At 36.5% G+C, this 19,421-nt stretch overlaps 1 protein-coding gene across 24 annotated transcripts in view; it reads left to right on the top strand.

Moving 5' to 3' along the window:
- Window positions 1-19,421, top strand: part of Afg1l (AFG1 like ATPase) — a 246,510-nt gene that overhangs the window by 209,222 nt on the left and 17,867 nt on the right. The window contains exon 11 of one of the 24 annotated variants that reach the window (XM_087208625.1): window positions 1,020-14,313. The exons of the other annotated variants lie outside the window; for them this stretch is intronic. Coding sequence (XP_087064751.1) covers window positions 1,020-1,121 — 102 coding nt within the window. The 3' untranslated portion in view covers window positions 1,122-14,313. Of the gene's footprint in view, window positions 1-1,019; window positions 14,314-19,421 lie in introns of those variants that run through there. 24 annotated transcript variants of the gene reach the window in all.

A 19,421-nucleotide genomic window follows, 5' to 3' on the forward strand; every position in this document is an offset into this window, starting at 1 on the left:
TTTGACTTAAAAATGTAAAATACTGTATGTATAAGTAACTTCTTAGCTGATTCATTATTCTGAAATTTTGGATATGAAAGAAAAAGAGAATTTTCAAAACTGTCAGTGTATTTGTATCATGCTATTAACTGAGATTGTTTAAAAACATGTCCGGACCCTGTAATGGGGAGGACGTACTCAAGGATTTCCAAAGGGTCTCAGGGAGGAATAAATATACCAAGAATTGTCCACTTTCCCTGTGTTCTGTCTTAGGGTTACAGTTATTTTGTGAATCAGATCTAATAGTACATAGAAGTAGTCATTCTTTCTGATGTCACTTGTACTCTAGGAACATGTATGACAAAGCTAATATTTAAAATCTACTTCAGTATTTTGTGGAAATATGTCATTTACTTGCTGAGACAATGATGAATTAAAAATTTTTTAAAGTTAAAGCAATCATTAACTTTTTTTTTTTTTATGTGCAGAATGTAGTTTAATATGGGGTTTTTTTGGTACTGGGGATTAAACTTAGGACGTTACACTTGCAAGGCTGGCACACTGCCACTGAGCTAAATTCCCAGCCTTAATATGTATTTTTTTTTTTTTTGGTACCAGGGATTGAACTTGGGTCCTTGTGCTTGTGAGGCAGGTGGCGGAACCACTGAGCTAAATCCCCGGCCCCCTAATATGTATTTTTAAAAATATTCTCACCTAGTTCTCCCAGCCATGCTGTGAGGCAGGTGGAGAAATCGTTTTTATGTATGTATAGAATTTGACTGGTTGTTTTTTTGAGACAGGGTCTTACTATGTAGTTTAGGCTGGCCTTGAACTATGTAGCCCAGGCTGCTATCAAACTTGAGGTGATTCTCCTGCCTCAGCCTTCTGAGTGCCAGGATTACAGGCATGCATCACCATACCGCCTTCCCCCCTCCCCTTTTAATGCCGTAGTGGAGACTGTTGTGATAGTCTCACTAAGTTGTCCGGGCTGGCCTCAAACTTAAGTTTTACTTTATGCTTATTTGTTTTGTGTTTTTGAGACAGGGTCTCGTTACGTAGTTCAGGCTGGCCTTACACTCGCAGGGATCCTCCTAGTCTCCCAAATGCTAGGATTACAGGTATGTCCCACCATCCCTGGCTGAACTTGTGATCCTCCTGCCTCAGAGTCCTAAGTAGCTGGGATACAAGCATGCACCACTATGCCTGGCTGTGCCCTGTTTCTTTAAATGCAATATGGCTCTTCTTTGTGCTAGCCTAAAATGGATACTGTCCCGTGAAAGACTGTTGTTTTCTTTCTCTTTGTATGCCTCATTCCACTCTTCCCTCTGTGTTCCATCCTTCCTCCTGTTTCAGCTTTTGTGAATGCCGCTTGCAGGACCTGTATCTCTATGTCTACTCTCCTGTGACTGAGGATGGCTCTTGCCCCTTTCATTATCTGTAACTAAATCTATACTGTTCTCTTTCTGATAGATGTTCTTCTTGTGCTGTATCTTTCCGTTTCTCTTCCTATCACTTCATTTCTTTTTTGTCCTCTTTCCTGTTCTGCCTCTGTTTCAACTGTCCCTTGTGCAGAAATGAAATGTGATCCTGAGCAAAATAACTTTCATTTGAAAAGAGGGCTTCATTTTCTCTGTTGGGATGTGTGAAGTAGATGAATGGATGGAGACGTCCAACTTCTCTTTCAGTTCTGGAACTCAATATGAAGACATCTGTATGTGAATCTCAATTGTTTTTCTTCTAGAAGCATTTTCCTGGTGCATATTGTTAATTCCTAAGGGAAGGCAGCAAGGACTTGTAACCACTTGTCACTCTGGAAAAACTGGAGCTAGTGACCAGGACATCTGCAGGACATCTGGCTCTCTCTGCCTTTGCCTCATCCGCTCCATTGGCCCGGGGCTGAGGAGGGGGAGGCGTCCGTGGTGACGGAACAGGGAACAGAAGCCCGGAGCCCCTCGGCCCTTCCCGCCACTCCCCGGCCCCGCCGCCACTCCACTCTCGTGTGCCTGGTGCGGAGCACAGCGTCCTCGCACCAAGCATTAACTTTTTAAAAACAAATTTGAGCTGGGGGTGCAGCTCAGTGGTAGAGCACTTGCCTAGATTGCATAAGCTGGGTTTGATATTCAGTACTGCAATAAAAAATAACTTTAAAAAATCTAACTATAACTATATATTGTTTTGTTTGTTTGTTGGTTGGTGGTTTTTTGCAGAGTTAGGGATTGAACCTGGGGCCTTGTACCTTGTAGGCAAGCATTCTACCACTGATCTACAGCCTTAGCCCCTAAAACAGAATTTGTTTTAAATTTTAAAGTAAATTATCTCATTTTGCTTTTTCAGAGCATTAAACAATGGTTAAATATAGTTCTCAAAACCTATGTGACGTGATTGGTAAAGTACTGAAAAAAATCTAAGTCAACCAATTAACATAACTTTAAAGCATTTTTTAAATACTTGTTTTTTAAAATAGCTTTAACACTAATGGCTTTTTTTATTGTTTATCTACCAACTGGCTTCCCCCCACCCCCAATTCTTGATTTTTAGGATTTTTAAGTACAGTGGACCCTCAAGTTTTGACCAGTCTGACATATGAACAACTTGGGCTAATTAGGTTAATGGAAGATTCATCTGCCTCTTGTTATCTATAGCATGTACCCAGGTAAACATCCAGATCTCAGCTGGTCACAGAATGGTTAGGTGATCTGCCTAAGACAACTCAGTTAAATCATATCTGAGGAAGGATTGGAATTGATATGCTTGATTCAGTTGGACCTCTTTCCACTCTCCTGTATTTGTTATTTGGTTCATGTTATTTCCTTTGTTAAACTATGAACTCTTTGAAACAATTATCCTACACTTTTTAAATATTCTTCATAATATAGGCATACAGATATGAACACACTTTAAGAATGTTCCTGAAGGGCCAGGGATGTAGCTCAGTGGTGCAGCGCCTGCCTGGTAAGTGCAAGTTCCTGAGTTTGATTCCTGGTACCAAACAAACCATGCACACTAGTTGATTACATATTATGAGGACATCAGGAGTTAAAAGTAAGGATCTTAAGGGCTGGGAAATCTCCAAAGAGACATGAGATTTAAAGAAATTAATCTTAACATTGAAAGGGGAGTAGAATTTAGGTGAGTAGAGCAAAGGTATTTTAACCATGATCTGAAGCCAAGCATCTTGTGTTTTTGGAGGTGGGGGGAGATAGTTTCTTAATGAAAGGAGAGCTCAAGGTGGAGAGAAAAGGAAAATAAAAATTTAAATTCCAAGAAGATCCACTATAGAATCCAGGCAGAGAAATAACATTTTTTATTATGATTCACAGAGAGTCATTTTAGGATTTGAGTTGGAACATGGAACATAAAGTAATGTTTTAGTAAGATTTATGGGGCAGGATACTTTAGAAAAAGCTGTGATTTTCACCAGCAGGTGCCAGTGGGTCAGCAAACAGTGTTTCCTCTTGGATGTTCTTTCCAGAAAAGAAACTTCTTTAAATATACCAAGATGGTAGATATTTAACATACTTTATGCAAGGTAAGAAACAGAATCCTACCCTTTTTATATTATACGTCTCTTCAGTAATCATTCAACAGTTTTTTACTGAGTACTTAACGGAAGGCTGTCATAATTCTAGATGCTACAGAGGGTACCAAGATAAATAAGAATAAGTTTCTACTCAACACAGTGTTAATTTAGAAGAGCTCAGGAGAGCAGAAGAAAAAAATTTGGAAGAGAATGTGTGATCAGTACACAAATCACTAGAATATGATGCAGATTATAATCAGTACTTCAGGATAAGTATGACCAGAATATTGTGAATTATCAAAGAAGAACTGAGTCTTGAAGGTTGGAAGGTTGGAGATTCTGTTGTGCAGGAGCAGGTGGAGTATGAGGTAAAGTTCTTTTTAAGCAAAGGGGGTTTAGAGGGAACTTGTGTGATTTCTTCCTGTGAGTGTTTATGTTTTATGAAAAACACAGAAATGAAAATCACAGGTTATATTCTGAGAATTACAGACTCAGGAGAGCTATACTTTTATAATGACAAGATAGCTTCTATTTATTTGATCAGCCCAGTTGGTAAACTGCACAAAATCTGAAAAATAATTTAGAAGATACTGGTGACCAAACACATGGAAAAAGTAGATCACAGCTAACATCTGGAAGAATGAGTTGGTACTGGAGAATTTCTCATTTTTACGGTTTTTTCCCAAAGAGAAGATCACAGTTGGCTTTAAATGGACATCTAAAACTCAGTAGAAACTGGGAATATTCCTGGCTTGAGGAACCAGAAAGGAGCAAATGAATTATCATAACAGCTGGAAATCTGGAATAGCCTGAAATTTTTCATATAAATAATGCCCAAATCTTGAGCTGGCCTGTGAAATATGTATGAACAAATAGATTAACAGTTCCAATAGAGATTCCACTGCTGTCCATCATAGAGATGGCAGAGTTTGGAATTTAAGACTAACCAACTTAGTTATCTGCTAAACAATAACCAATCTGTAAGAACTGTAGGTCTCTACATCATGTACACAATATCCAGAGTACAATCCAAACTTACTAGGTGTATGCAGGCATAGGAAAATATGCAACACATTTTTCAAGAGAAAAGATAATCAACAGACCATGAGATGACACAGATGTTGAAATCAGAGACAAAAGTTTCAAAGTAGCCTTAGTAACTATCCTCAAAGATATAAAAGAAACTATAGTGGTATTGAATGAACAAATAGTGAATCTTAGCAAAGAAATTGAAAATTGAAAAAGAACCAAATGAAAACTCTAAAACTAAAATTTTTTTTTTTTTGGTACCAGGTATTGAACTCAGGTCCTTATGCTTGTGAGGCAAGCAGCGGAACCACTGAGCTAAATCCCCAGCCCTAAAAATTTTTAATTTTGGTCCTGAAAATTTAAAAATTCACTATATGTGCTTAATACCAGATTTTGGAAGACTGGAGAGTTAGTGAATTTGAAGCTGTATCAGTGGAAATTATGCATTCTGGAAAATTGGGAGAAAAAGATTGAAAAAACTGAAAAAAGCCTCATAATGTAAGAAAAGATTTAACACATGTCTTTGGAGTCCTAGAAAGAAAACATCTGCCAGAAGAAAAGAATAGGGAAGAAAAATATTATTAAAGAAATGACTGAAACCTTCCCAAATTTAGTAAAAGTTATAAATTTATAGATTCTAGAGCTCATCAAACACCTAGCAGAGAAAAAGAAAATCACTTTTGGTTACATCATGGTCAAACTGCTGAAAACCAATGATAAAATATCAAAAGCCAAGGGAGGGGCTGGGGATTTAGCTCAGTGGTGCTGCCGCCTGCCTCACAAGCGCAAGGTCCTGAGTTTGATCCCCGGTACCAAAAAAAAAAAAAAAAAAAAGCCAAGGGAACAATAATATGACTGAGAGCTGGCTTTTCATCAGAAGCAATGGAAGTTAGAAAACAGTACATCTTTGGGCCGGGGATTTAGCTCAGTGGTTCCAGTGCCTGCCTTGCAAGCTCAAGGTCCCCAGTTTGATCACTGGCATCAAAATAAAAAAAAAAAAAAAGAAAAAGGAAAACAGTACATCTTTAAAGTGCTAAAAGAAAAACAAACCAAAATATGAGACGATATAGTTTGGATTAGAACCTTCCTAAAATAAAAATAATAATATAGTAATAAGAGCTAGTAATTTTTAACAGATCTTTATTGGATAATGTGACAAAGATGTTCAAGATTGGCACAGTTGCTGTTGTATATGGAGCTTTTGTGTGCATTAGATAAAGCAGCCCATCCAGATATCCGTGAAACTTAAGAGCAAATTGTGCTAATGTGTGGAAGAAAGGGTACCCCTTCCTCTAGGTTGGAGCTGCCCATCATCAGGGTGTATGGCTTGGCCAACAGAATAGACTGGATGTTGCCTCCTAATTACTCATTTCATTAGGAGTATAAAACAGGTATGTGTGATAGAACAAGGTGAATATGAGAGAAATATTGAGGACTGAATGTGATAGATATAAGGGCTGAGGACAAGCCAGCTAGGCCTTGGGCATTTTCACTTTGGATGGGTAGAGGAATGACAGATGAGAAACACCAGAGATAGGAAAGGGGGCTTACAAACAATTGGAAACCTAGGACTAAAGATAAAGATCTAGAAGTCATTTATAGAAATATGTTCATTTTGAGCCTAAAATTTATGAAATCATCTGAACCTAAGTAAGAAAAAGGAAAATGATATAGAGGAGGTTGAAAAATGAACTATCAAGGGATTAGTGGAAGGAAACAACCAAGATGATAGTATGGTTATATCAAAGGCACAGTAGAAACAATGAATGTTTCCTACTGTTTTTAAATTTAGAAGCAATTTACTAGTTTGGTAACATCTTGGGATTTGGATGCTACTTTATGGAAGGACTTAGTAAGCCACTGCTCTTCAGGTAATTAATTGAACTTTTTTCTACTTTTCAACCTTAACATATGTGAAAAACTCTTGAAAAGTGTAAATTACTGTACGCATTTACATGGAAATATGAAAATCACTTTACATACCTTTTGATATGATTAATTTCTTTCCTGAATTTTTCTGTCATCTCCCTATCATGTCCTATTATAAATTCAGATTGCTAAATTTTCACATCTTCCAAATTGCTGTGGCTCTTGTTTTTGTTTTTGGTGCCACTGCGGATCAAACCCAGGGTCTTGAATGTACTGGCAAACACTCTACCACTGTGCAACACCCAGCCCCTGCATGCAATTTTTTCTTATTTTATTTGCCTCTTCCCCTCTATGGTGGCTTTGCTATATTGCCCAGGCTGGTCCCAAACTCCTGAGCTAACATGATCTTCTCACCTCACCCTCCCAAGGGAGGTAAGTTCCACCTTCCTGGCACAATACATTTTAAAATCTCCTTTGTTGTTTTAGTAAAACCAATATTGTTTTGTTTTTCTCAGGCTATTTTTCCCTTTGTACCAAGTGTCTTTAAATTCCACGTTCATAAAATAGGTTTCTAACTTCCTACACTGAGCTATTTTCTTCTCTTGAAAATTCACCTTCTCTAAGACTACCTTTCTGTATAATTAGTACTGTGCAACTGATGGATATTCAGTATATACTTGTTAACTAACAAAATTAAAAGAATTACTGTTTATTATCTGAAGTTCTTACTGACACATAGTTTCCTGGTTCTCTTTTGCTTGCTGTTTAACTAAAAGCAAACTAAGTAACTAAATACATTTTAAAAGAAATAGAAGAAAAGGCCATACCACTGTCCCCAGTGCTGAGGAGCACAGCCACCCCAGTGCTGAGGAGGTGAGCTGCGTGGGTGCCAGCAGCACACCACCCCCACCTCTGATGAAATGAGAAGACACGTAAACAAGCCTCAGAGGAACCACACTTCCAGATCACCTACAGCAACCCCAAAGGGAAATAAGATGGAACACCCTGATAGTCAACAACCTGGACTCCCTGAACTGGCAAAAAAAGACGATCTGGAAAAAGTGAAATCAGAAATAATCTCTCAGATAACAGCAGAGATTGCGCCTATGGTGCAAGACATAATTAATAAATCTAGACAGGACACATAAAAAAATAGAGGAGCTGAGAAACATGATGGAATCCCAATATAGAAAACAAGTGGAATCCATAAAACAGATGCAAATAGATTTCCAGGAGATTAAAAACTCCACTGGAAGTCTACACAGCAGAAGGAGCCAGTGTGAGGACAGAATTTCAGATACAGAAGATAAGATTGCAATTAGTGACCAGGAAAAGAAAAATTTCTTTAAAATTGTAAGGGATCACGAGAAATCAATCCAGCAGCTGCTAGACGATGCAAAGAAGAATAACATAAGACTAATTGGAGTCAAGGAAGAAACAGGAGAGAGTGCAGATGACATAAAAAAAACTGTTCACAGAAGTGAGGCAGAAAAGTTCCCAAGCAGGGGAAAAGAACTTGACATACAGATAAGCGAGGCAGATAAGACTCCAACTAGCCTTGATCAAAAAATCTACACATGGGTATATAATAGTTAAGATTCCAGAAACTGAACAGTAAAACAAAATTCTACAAGCAGTTCAAGAAAAGAAACAAATCACACACAAAGGAAAGCCCATCAGAAACACAGCACACTTCTCAATGCAAACCCTCAAGGCAAGAAGAGGTTAGAGTGATGTATTTCAAGCCCTAAAGAAAAACAGCCTCCAACCCAGATTGATGTACCCTGCAAAACTATCTTTCAAACTTGTTGGAGAAATAAGACACTTTCATGACAAAGAGCACCTTAGGAACTTCATGAATACCAAACCAGCACTCCAAACAATTTTAGACAATGTCCTAGGAAAACACAATGAGGATCACAACCCCAGGAAGCCCAGCAGAATGAATCCCTTGGGCATGACAAGAAATTAAATGTAAAGGGGGAGAATCCAACAAAAAGAAAAAGTCATGACAATGATAAGTCAATACATATCAGTTGTAACCATCAATGTTAATGGTCTGAATTCACCAATTAAAAGAAATAGACTGACAAAGTGTGTCAAGAAGCAAAATCCAACAGTATGCTGCATACCAGAAACACACTTAATTCAAAAAGAAACTCATAGACTGAACGTTAAAGGGTGGAAAACAATACTCCATGTGACGGGAACCCGAAAAAAAGCAGGAATAGCTATCCTCTTTGCAGATCAAGTGGATTTCAAACCAACACTGATTAAGACAGACAAAGGAGGACAGTACATACTTGGAAAAATCCAAGAGGAAGAGATGACAATCATAAATATCTATGCACCAAACGCTAGTGCACCCAGCTATATAAAACAAACACTGACGGACATGAAAAGTCATGTGCACATTAATACAATAGTAGTAGGGGACCTCAATACCCTACTGTCACAGATAGATCAACTAGACAAAAAACAAGCAACAAAGTGCTAGAACTCAATCAAACTCTTGAACAAAAGAACTTAACAGATGTTTACAGAGTGTTCCACCCCACAAAATCAGAACACACATTCTTTTCAGCTGCACATGGGTCATTCTACAAAATAGACCACATACTCCTCATAGAACATATTTAAGTAAGTGCAAAGGAATTGAAAGTTATCCCCTGTATATTATCAGACCATAGTGTGGTGAAATTGGAGATCAATAGCAGAAGAAACTGCAAAAATTTCATAAACTCATGAAAATTGAACAACACACTTCTGAATAACCAGTGGGTCACAGAGGAAATTAAAGAAGAAATCAGACATTTCCTTCAATTAAATGACAGTGACAGTACAACATATCGGAATCTATGGGACACAATGAAAGCAATCTTACAAGGGAAATTCACAGCAGTGAACACTCACATTAGGCAAACAGAATGAACCCAATTAAACGATGTGATGCTAAACCTCAAGCTTCTAGGAAAAGAAGAGCATGACAAACCCAAAGCTCATACAAGGGAGGAAATTATAAGGATCAGAGCAGAAATGAATGCAGTGAAGACTAAGAGAACAATACAAAAAAAATCAATGAAGCCAAGAGTTGGTTCTTCAAAAGAATAAACAAAATGGACAAACCCTTAGCCAACCTTATCAGAAAAAGGAAAGAAAAGGCCCAAATCCATCCAATTAGGAATGAAAAGGGTGAAAATTACAACGGACCCAACAGAAATCCAGAGGATCATCAATACCTACTTCAAGAACCTATACATCAATAAGATGAAAAACACAGAAGAAATGGACAGATTCCTAGATATGTATGAATTACCAAAGTTCAACACAGAAGACCTAAAAATTGTAAACAACCCAATATCGATGAAATTGAAAACATAATGAAAAACCTACCAACTAAGAAAAGCTCAGGTCCTGATGTCTTCACTGCTGAATTCTACAAGACATTTAGAGAGAAACTACTGCCACTACTGTTTAAACTCTTCAATGAAATTGAAAGGGAAGCAATACTCCAGAATTCATTCCTAGAAGCAAGCATCACTTTGATCCCCAAAGCAGAGAAAGACCCAACCAAAAAAAGAGAACCATAGGCTGGCCAATCTCACTAATGAGCATAGATGCAAAAATCCTTAATAAGATACTGGCAAACAGAATGCAGAAGATCATCAAGAAGATCATACACCCTGACCAAGTGGGACTCATCCCAGGGATGCAGGGATGTTTCAACATACCCAAATCAATCAATGTAATATACTATATCAATAGAGCCAAGGACAAAAACCATATGATCATCTCAGTAGATGCAGAAAAAGCATTTGACAAAATCCAACATGCATTTATGATAAAAACCCTATAAAAAATTGGAATGGATGGTCTCTACCTCAATCTGAGAAAAGCCATCTATGAAAAACCAACAGCCAATATACTAAATGGTCAAAAACTGAAATCCTTCACACTAAAATCAGGAACAAGACAGGACGTCCACTATCATCACTCTTGTTTAATGTAGTTTTGGAAACTTTAGCCATGGCAATTAGACAAGAGAAAGAAATGAAAGGAATAAAGATAGGAAATGAAGAACTCAAATTGTCATTATTTGCAGATGACATGATACTCTATATAAAAGACCCCAAGAACTCCACCAAAAGTCTTCTAGACTTCATAACCAAATCCAGTAAAGTAACTGGATACAAGGTCAACACATAAAAATCAATAGCTTTCCTCTACATGAACAACAGACTCACTGAGAGAGAAATAGGGCAAACAATTCCTTTCACAATAGCATCCAAAAAGCTGAAATACCTACGTATCAACCTAACAAAAGAAATCAAAGACCTCTTCTCTGAAAACTATGGCACTCTGAAAAGAGAGCTTGAGGATGATATCAGAAAATGGAAAGACATCCCTTGTTCCTGGGTAGGAAGAATCAACATAGTGAAAATGGCCATACTTCCAAAACTGCTGTATAGATTCAATGCAATCCCAATTGAAATCCCAGCAGCATACTTCATGGACCTTGAGAAAACAATCCAAAAAATTCATTTGGAACAAGAAGAGACCTAGAATAGCAAAAGCAATTCTAGGCAACAGAGATATGGGAGGGGGTATCACAACCCTCAACTTGAAACTATACTACAAAACTACTGTGATAAAAACAGCATGGTACTGGCAAAGAAACAGACCTGAGAACCAGTGGAACAGATTAGAAGATACAGAACAACTACAGACACACTCAGCCACCTCATCTTCAACAAAGGAGCCAAACACTCTCACTGGAGGAAAGATAGCCTCTTTAATAAATGGTGCTGGAAAAACTGGGCTTCAACTTGCCAAAGATTAAAACTAGACCTATATGTCTCACCATGCACGAAACTAAAATTAAAATGGATTAAAGATCTAAATATTAAAACACTGAATCGCCTGGAAGAGAGGTTAGGTAGAACTCTTGAAGACATTGGTGTAGGAAAAGATTTTATGAACAAAATCTCCGTTGCCCATGAACTATCACAGACAGTCAACAAGTGGGATCTCTTCTTATTAAAAAGCTTCTGCACAGCAAGAGAAACCACCAGCAGTGTGAAGAGACAACCCACAACGTGGGGAAAAATGTTCACCTGCTATTCCTGAGACACAGGTCTACTCTCTAGAATCTACAAAGAACTTTAAAAAATCAGACCTCCCAAATTTAAAGACCCAATCCAGAAATGGGTATTTGAAATGAACAGACATTTCTCAGACAAAGAAGTAGAAATAGCAGATAAACATATGAAAACATGTTCAGCATCACTGGTCATTTGAAAGATGCAAATGAAAACAACGCCGAGATTCCACCTCACTCCAGAAAGAATGGCTGCTATCATGAAATCAACCAATAACCAATTTCTGCTCCACTGCTGGTGGGTGTGTAGAGTGGTACAACCACTGTGGAAATCAGTATGGAGATACGTCAAAGAACTAGGACTTGAAGTCCCATTTGACCCAGCTATTCCCCTGCTGGGTACCTTCCCCAAAGAATTAAAAGAATCATGCCACAGTGATATATGTGCACCCATGTTCATAGCAGCACAATTTGTAATAGCTAAAACTTGTAAGCAGCCAAATTGCCCATCAACTGGAGACTGGATAAAGAAAATGTGATTTTTAAAAAAAATAAAATGGAGTACTACTCAGCCACAAAAAATGAGAAATTAGAGACATTTATAGCTAAATGGATGTACATTGAGACAATACTCTCAAGTGAAATAAATAGGACACATTTATAAATACTGAATAGTTTCTCTAGTGTGAGAAACTGAATGTGTAAATAAGGATTAAAAGGTATAATAGATAATGTGAAATAGAATAAAAAGGGGCAAAGCAGAAGGGGAAGTGGGAGGGGTAAGGGAGAGAAAAGACGGGAATGGAATTAATATGAAAAAAATTGAAACAAAGTTTTTGTAAATAGGGTGGAATGGGGGGGTTAAAGGGAGGGCAGGGGAATGGGGAAAAAATAAGAACCAAGAGAGATTATATAAAAGTGCAAATTTCCAATAATGAATGTCATTATACTGTATACCTAAAATGTACCAAGAAAATTAATTTTAAAAAGAAATAGAGTTTTAGCATGTATTAATATCTTATCTGATTCCAAAAAGTATTTTCAGCGTCCATGCACACATGCAGGTATTTACACACATATATACACAAGTAGAATTAAGTTAACAGATTTTGCAAAATGTCAAGGCAAAGAGAAAATAGGGAATAGCTAAGTTGAAAGATAGAAAAAGTTAATGTACATCAGTCCTTATCATAAACTACATTGTTCTTAAAATCAAACAATTAAATCTCCCAGCCTCCTGTCAGCCAAAGAGGGAAAAAGATATTCAATAAGGTAGAAAATAGAATCAGATCAGAGGAAGTGAAGATTTACTGGCACATGGACTTCACAAAGAGACTTCTGAAAGATGCCAGCAAACAGTTTCCTTGATACCATTTGTGCTGCTAATACACATTTAGGTTGTACAGATCCTTATAACTAAGCTCAGAAAATAATGTCAGAGTTGAATAAAACTCATGCTATAAAGTGAAAAAAGTGCTCCACAAGTGAGCTTTTGTCTGAATTATCTAGCTTGATCCTGAAAAAGTTTGAAGTGTTTAGAGATTGGGTAGATTGAGGTCATTCAGGCCTTTAATGGATGTTTTATCTTTTAATAAAATTTGGGTAGCAGATAATTCAAGGTCTTTTCAGCAAGAAAATGTAGTGAATAATTCTATCAGCCTGTTTATACTTTGAAGGATTGGGCCCTTTCTGTATCTAGCAGCTCAGAGAAGTTCTGATTCACCTTTTAATATCTTTATAACATGAATTAGCATTTTGTACCAAGTAGTTCCATGATTTGGAAAGGAGAAGAATGGGAATAAGAAAAAGAAGGGCTTTTCAAATATATAAGCTTGAAAGGATTCAGTTTTTCTTCACTGGACTTTCACAAGAAACAAAAACAAAAACAACAGTAGCAAAAAATAAAACACAAGTAACAAAACTTTGCATTTATAAGACTAACATATTCAAAAGTTATAATTCTCAAATTTAAAATAAATTCCTACCTGATATAAACCCATTTCTCTTTTCTTTTTAATAGCCTAAATATCACTCATCATGCCACATAGCCCTCCCTCATCTCTAAAGGAAATAGTCAGCGTTCATTCACCTTACATTTCACATGCACATATAAGACTGGTACTAGATCTTGCACTATGATCTTGCACTATGAAGATTGTCTTTTACATTCCTTTTGGAAAGATTTCAAAGCCAAATTTATAAAACTGTACTTCCTCCCACAGAGATGTAGCAAATACTGCCCTCTAGTGAACAGATGCTCAGTTGATTGGATTATGTTACTAATCAAGTGCTAGCCTTCAGGTACAGATACCAATCATTTTGATAAAATAATGCTGTTACCAATTACTTCATTATTATATACATCCTTATTAAAAGTCCTACTTTATAAGTTGAATGCAGAAAAATGTGAAAATATGATTCAAATTTGCGGTATATCTTTATTACTCTCTGTAGTCTCTACAAGTAGATATTATACCACTATGTCTGAGGTATTAATAATACTCTTTAAACTTCCACTTACTTTGAACTAGGAAAATGCCTTTTTCAGTGAATAAATAGAAGGTGTTTTATAGCATTATTTTAGTAAATAAGTTTGTGAAATAATTCTAGCACCAGTTAGGCTGGTTTTCTTCCCCTTGCCAATATTTTTTTTTTTTCAAAATCTGCTGGATTCCTAATATCCAGAGTAGCAATTTTTAAAATTCCAGCTGTTTGTTCTTTATTGTTATTTGAAGGGTAATTCCATATGTTCAACAGTAGAGAATCATGTTAAACTAAATTTCTTCCAACCAGAAACTCCTTAAAGAAATAAACTAACCAGTGAGTCTGGGGATGCAGCCAGTGTTAGAGCACTTGCCAGTCACTTCCAAGGCCCTGAGTTCAATCCCCAGCACTGCAGCAAAACCCCAAACAACAACAACCTAAGAAAAACCCCACTAACCAAAGAAATACACATAATTGAAGATGGGATTTTAAAAATGTCATTCAATTATTATGAAAACTAGCAGGAGAGTTGAGCCAGGCTCAATAACCTTGTGGTGGAGGTAGGTTCCAGGACGTGGTCAGCCAGCACCTGTGAATATCTGTTTCCCCCAGCCTTACAAACCCAAGAAGCAAGCCTGTTTTTCATAGACTCTAGGCTGCCTTCTGACTGTACCTCACACCACAGTTAAACTGAAAACTTAAGCTGCATAAGGTACCTGGACCATACTTTCTAACTCTAGAAGTGTTTGAAGGTCTTTCTGAGTGGTTGGCCCTGAGTTACACCTACTCATTCACTACTTTCTTTTCTTTTCTTTTCTTTTTTTTTTTTGCACTTGAGAGGTAGGCGGCAGAACCACTGAGCTAAAATCCCTGGCCCTCATTCACTATTGTAATTCTGTCGGTGTGGTTGAACCTAATATCCCTTTTCCAAAAAGGGTAATTCCCTTCTCCCTCTAAATCTGAAATGTCTATAAAATAATTGGACACTCCATTCCAGTGAGATGCCAGCCAAGTGTTTAACAAAGTATAGCCTTGAGGCGCTTTTGCAGTTTTTATGTATTGCCTTGAAGTTGTATTGATACTTATATTCACTTATGCTTATTAATAAGGATGCTAGTGATGATGTTCTCCTTCTTCATATTCTTCTAACATTATGTTTTTAACCTAGCTCCACATTTTAAAATGTTGGCTCTCTATGCTATGGGCTATATAAATCAAAAGATTTTATGCGAATTAGCAGAATTTTCCACTCCCTCCATTCAAATAAACTGGAGGTATTCCTAGGAATAAACCTGGCACAGTGCTTGTCACATGGTAGGCACTCAGAAGATCTGATTTCGTGTGGTATTGCTTTTATTTTGAGAAAGTTGTCAGTTCCAGTATCTCCAGAATTTGGTATCTCTATAATGCGGAGATCTCTTTATTACATACACAGTAATAAAGTGAGGAGAGGAGAGGGGGACATCCTCATATAGTTTGTCCCCTTGATTTTTTCGTTAAGTCATCACACAAGCTCTTTGTTAAAAATATGACACCCCCTCTAAAGAATTATCATATTAATCATTACAGGGGGTAGAGTGTTTAAGGAAGACTTGGTAGATTTAGGTAGAACTACTTTCCTGCTGTTGTGATGGCATAAGCCAAGGAGTACAACTTTGCCTTAGCACTCCTGAGAATATCCTCTGAAGTTGAATTCATGTAAGTTGATCATATTTCCTAAAAAAATAAGATATTTCCCAGATGAGTGCTATGGACTTAATAATATAAATGAGATTTTTCATATTAAGGTGCTATCTGACTTGGAAAATTACTTTGCAAATATACTTTGGTGCTCTGTTTTTCTAATTATTGTATTAATTTGGAATTTGATATATGTAAGTTGTTTTAACATCGACTCATATGGTATTTTCAGTTTGTTTTGAGAAGAACACATTCTTCCTAATTCAGTCAAGCATTTTCCCCCTAAGGTTCTTCTCTTTAAAATATGAGGAATTGTCATTACTGTGTAAACAAAGCAAGATGCCACGTACAGTTGTTTAATGAGGAGCTGTCAGGATATCACTACAAGGATTTATAAAGAAGAGTCTATATAGATGAAGAGTAACCCTTAGGATAATCTAGGCTGAGCTTGAAACAATAATTGTCCTACTTGAGCTGAAATAATGGTGGCAGAACAAACATTAGTGAGGCAGAAGAAAAAAAACTCAAGCTGACAGCTCATTCATAGATGCTAAAGTGGATCGACTGCTCACTGTATGCAGAAGGCAGTCTGATGGTGGCTATTTTTGCATTTCACCTTGGTGTGGCATTGAGAAAATCTCCACTCCTGGCACCACGGCCAAAACCAGAACAGACAGCTGTGCCATTTCTCATATAGGAGAAAAGACAGCAAGCAAGCTCTTTATTCCTAAAAGTTTGTGAGAGAAACTGCTACATATAATCCAGCTGTATATTCTCAGTAATTAACGAAAACAAATGCTCTTTGCAAACTCATTATAGATTTAAAGTTCTTTAAGTTTTCATCAGGTTTCCACAGAAACAAAGAGTTTGAGACAATAGTCGAGAATGCACAAACCATCAAATAAGTGGATTTTAATTGTTCCTGTCTAGAAAATTATTCAGATAACCAGCCATATCAAAGACCATTAAACTTTTTAATTGCTCAGGTAGAAAGATGGAGAATGTCATCATTATCTGTCATAAGAAGAATCTGCATTAGATAATGCTACTTGAATTTTGAGCTAGAATAACATACTCAAGGATGCTACTAACTGAAGTGCCATTTAGTAATCATATGCTTTCATTATTCATAGGGCACAATACATGAATTCGCAATACTAATTATGGTTTCAAAAAGGGTCTTATGCTATGGTTTCCTTACATAGGAAGCTCAACTAATGCAAAATAAAGGTATAAATATTTGGAACTGCTATAGATATGTGCATGCAATTTAGTTGTATGTTAGTGTGGTTAAAAGAATGGAGAGAGGTTTTGCAAAGTTCTACAATTTAGCACAATGCCTCATATTTATCAAGCACTCAGCAGTTGTAGTTGATGTAGAAGAAGTCTTGATGATAGTGTATTCATTCATTATTTATATATAATGCAAGACTGTTTACTGGTTTTGCTAGGGAACAGAGGTGAGTGAGATGGTACTGGCCCTTCTGGAACTCCTAGTTTTGTACAGTGAAGTAAACAACAGTAGCAGTGGCAAATTTAAATAAATTTGTAGTTTCTCAAATTATTTAGTACAGCCACACACTGCTTACTGAAGGAATAGGTTCTGAGAAATGTTTGGTTAGGTGATTTTGTTACTGTGCACACACTGTAGAGTAGACTTACACAAGCCTAGATGTAGTCGACTATAGACCTAGACTGTATGGTAGAGGCTATTGTTCCTAGGCTACCAACCTGTGCAACATGCTGCTACACTGGTTGTGACACAATAGTATTTGTATATCTAAACATCAGAAAAAGTACAGTAAAAATACTAAATAGAATTTTTCAGCTCCATTATAATCTTATCAGGTCATCATTTATATATGTGGTCCATTGTTAATCAAAATATTATGTGGCCCATGGCTATAAATATATTTGTGTTAAATATTTTACACATCCACTTTGAATAATTATTAAAGAAGATGCAGGGGACTAAGTAGCTGAAAAATAAAAATACTTTATTTTGAATTAGTAAAGACCTTAATATTGTGTCTACATAATTCTCTTTTTACTTTTTTTTTCATAACATAATTTTCTTTTTCCTTTGGAAAATACAGAATTTAAAAAATGAAGATCCCTTTCTTACATATATATTTTGAACAAAATAGATATCTTAATTATAATTTTGCATTATGCTTTTTCACTTAGCTTTTTATTGTAAGCATGTTTCCTCATCATAAAATATTATTGTGAACACCACTATTTGTTGACAACATATTATTCTATCTATGCATATTTTTCTGTAATATCAATCTGCCTTAAATTACTCACTCGTTCTTTTGTTTTTAGATATGAAGGCACCTTTTTGGTTACATAGGTATGAATAGCTGTATATACACACAGCCTTTGGTGGAATTTTTGATCACTCCTTTCTAATTTCCATAAATAGAATGACTCAGTCATACATTTTTATTTATTTATTTTTTCATACAGCTTTTTAAAGGGCTTTTAATACAGTCACTTTTCTGGAAAACATAAACAAATTTACTCTTCTGGTAGTGATGAATGCCTTGTTACATGTTTGCTGGCATTGAGCAGCAAAATTTATTTTTCTTTGGAAAATTGCTACAGAAAAGATGATAATTTCTTCGTATTTTGTCTTTCTTTGGTTACTGCTGAACTTGACTATATTTTTCCTTTATTTATTAGCCCTTTACATTTTTGTTCTGTGAATTGTCTATTCAAATCCAATAGCAGTTTTTTCCATTTGATTGCTCTTACAACTTTAATTTTAGTGCAGTCATTCCTGGTCTTACCCAATTCCTTGATCATGTCAACTTCTTCTGTCTGTGTGGCTCTCCAATTTTATTCAATTGGGCCTGTGTTTTCCTGCATTCTATAAGAATGCCACATAATTTTCCAACTTTTTTCCTTCTATTTCTTGTATATAGTAAATCATATTTTGTTTCTTGAAATAAATTTTATATTATACCATAAAATTTCAACATTAATTATAAAATAAATGAGCATAAAGTAAATCACAATGTATATTTATGTATACTTACCAGTTATGTAAAAGTAATCTCTAACTATAAAAGCGAGATCATGTTTTTCTATAAGTTCTGGACTTGCTAATGATTGAAAATAAAGGCTTTCCCTATACTAAATCTCTCTAGCAAGTATAGTGTATCACTTAGCCTTTGCATCACACCAAAATTCAGTGCCTTGAAACAATAAGCATTTGTTATTGCTCACTAGTCTATAGGTCAGGTGGGAAGTTCCTCTGTCTCTGCTGACACACTTAGGCCTCTGCAGTCAGCTTCGCTGATTTGGCTTGGGCTGGCATCTGTGGGACAGATGCAGTGTGCTGGCCTAGGATGCACCCTCAGCTGACACAATCAGCCATCCTTCTGTTCTCTTCTCCTCCATTCAACTAGCCTAGATGTTCCAAAAGAGTGAGCAGAAGCAGGCAGAGCCTTTGAGACCTAAGCTCAGAATTGGAAACTGTCACTTGTGCTTCATTCTGTTGGCCATGGTAAATTACAGGACCAGCCCAGATTAGAGTGGGCAGAGAGACTACGTGTCTTCTTTTTTACTTTTTGTTTTTGTACCAGGGATCAAAATCGGGACCTTGCGCTTGTGAGGCAGGCGGCAGAAGCACTGAGCTAAATCCTGGCCTTCTTTTTACTTTTTTAGTGTATGTTTATAGTACATAATGTTTACATTTGTCTTAGAGAATAGAATGTACATGTAATTAACACATCTTAATTATTTTTTTCATCC

The sequence above is a fragment of the Heterocephalus glaber genome, unplaced genomic scaffold (genome assembly GCF_053883595.1).
Source record: "Heterocephalus glaber isolate CG9 unplaced genomic scaffold, H.glaber_assembly_v1.0 deba00000942, whole genome shotgun sequence".
NCBI lineage: Eukaryota > Metazoa > Chordata > Mammalia > Rodentia > Bathyergidae > Heterocephalus > Heterocephalus glaber.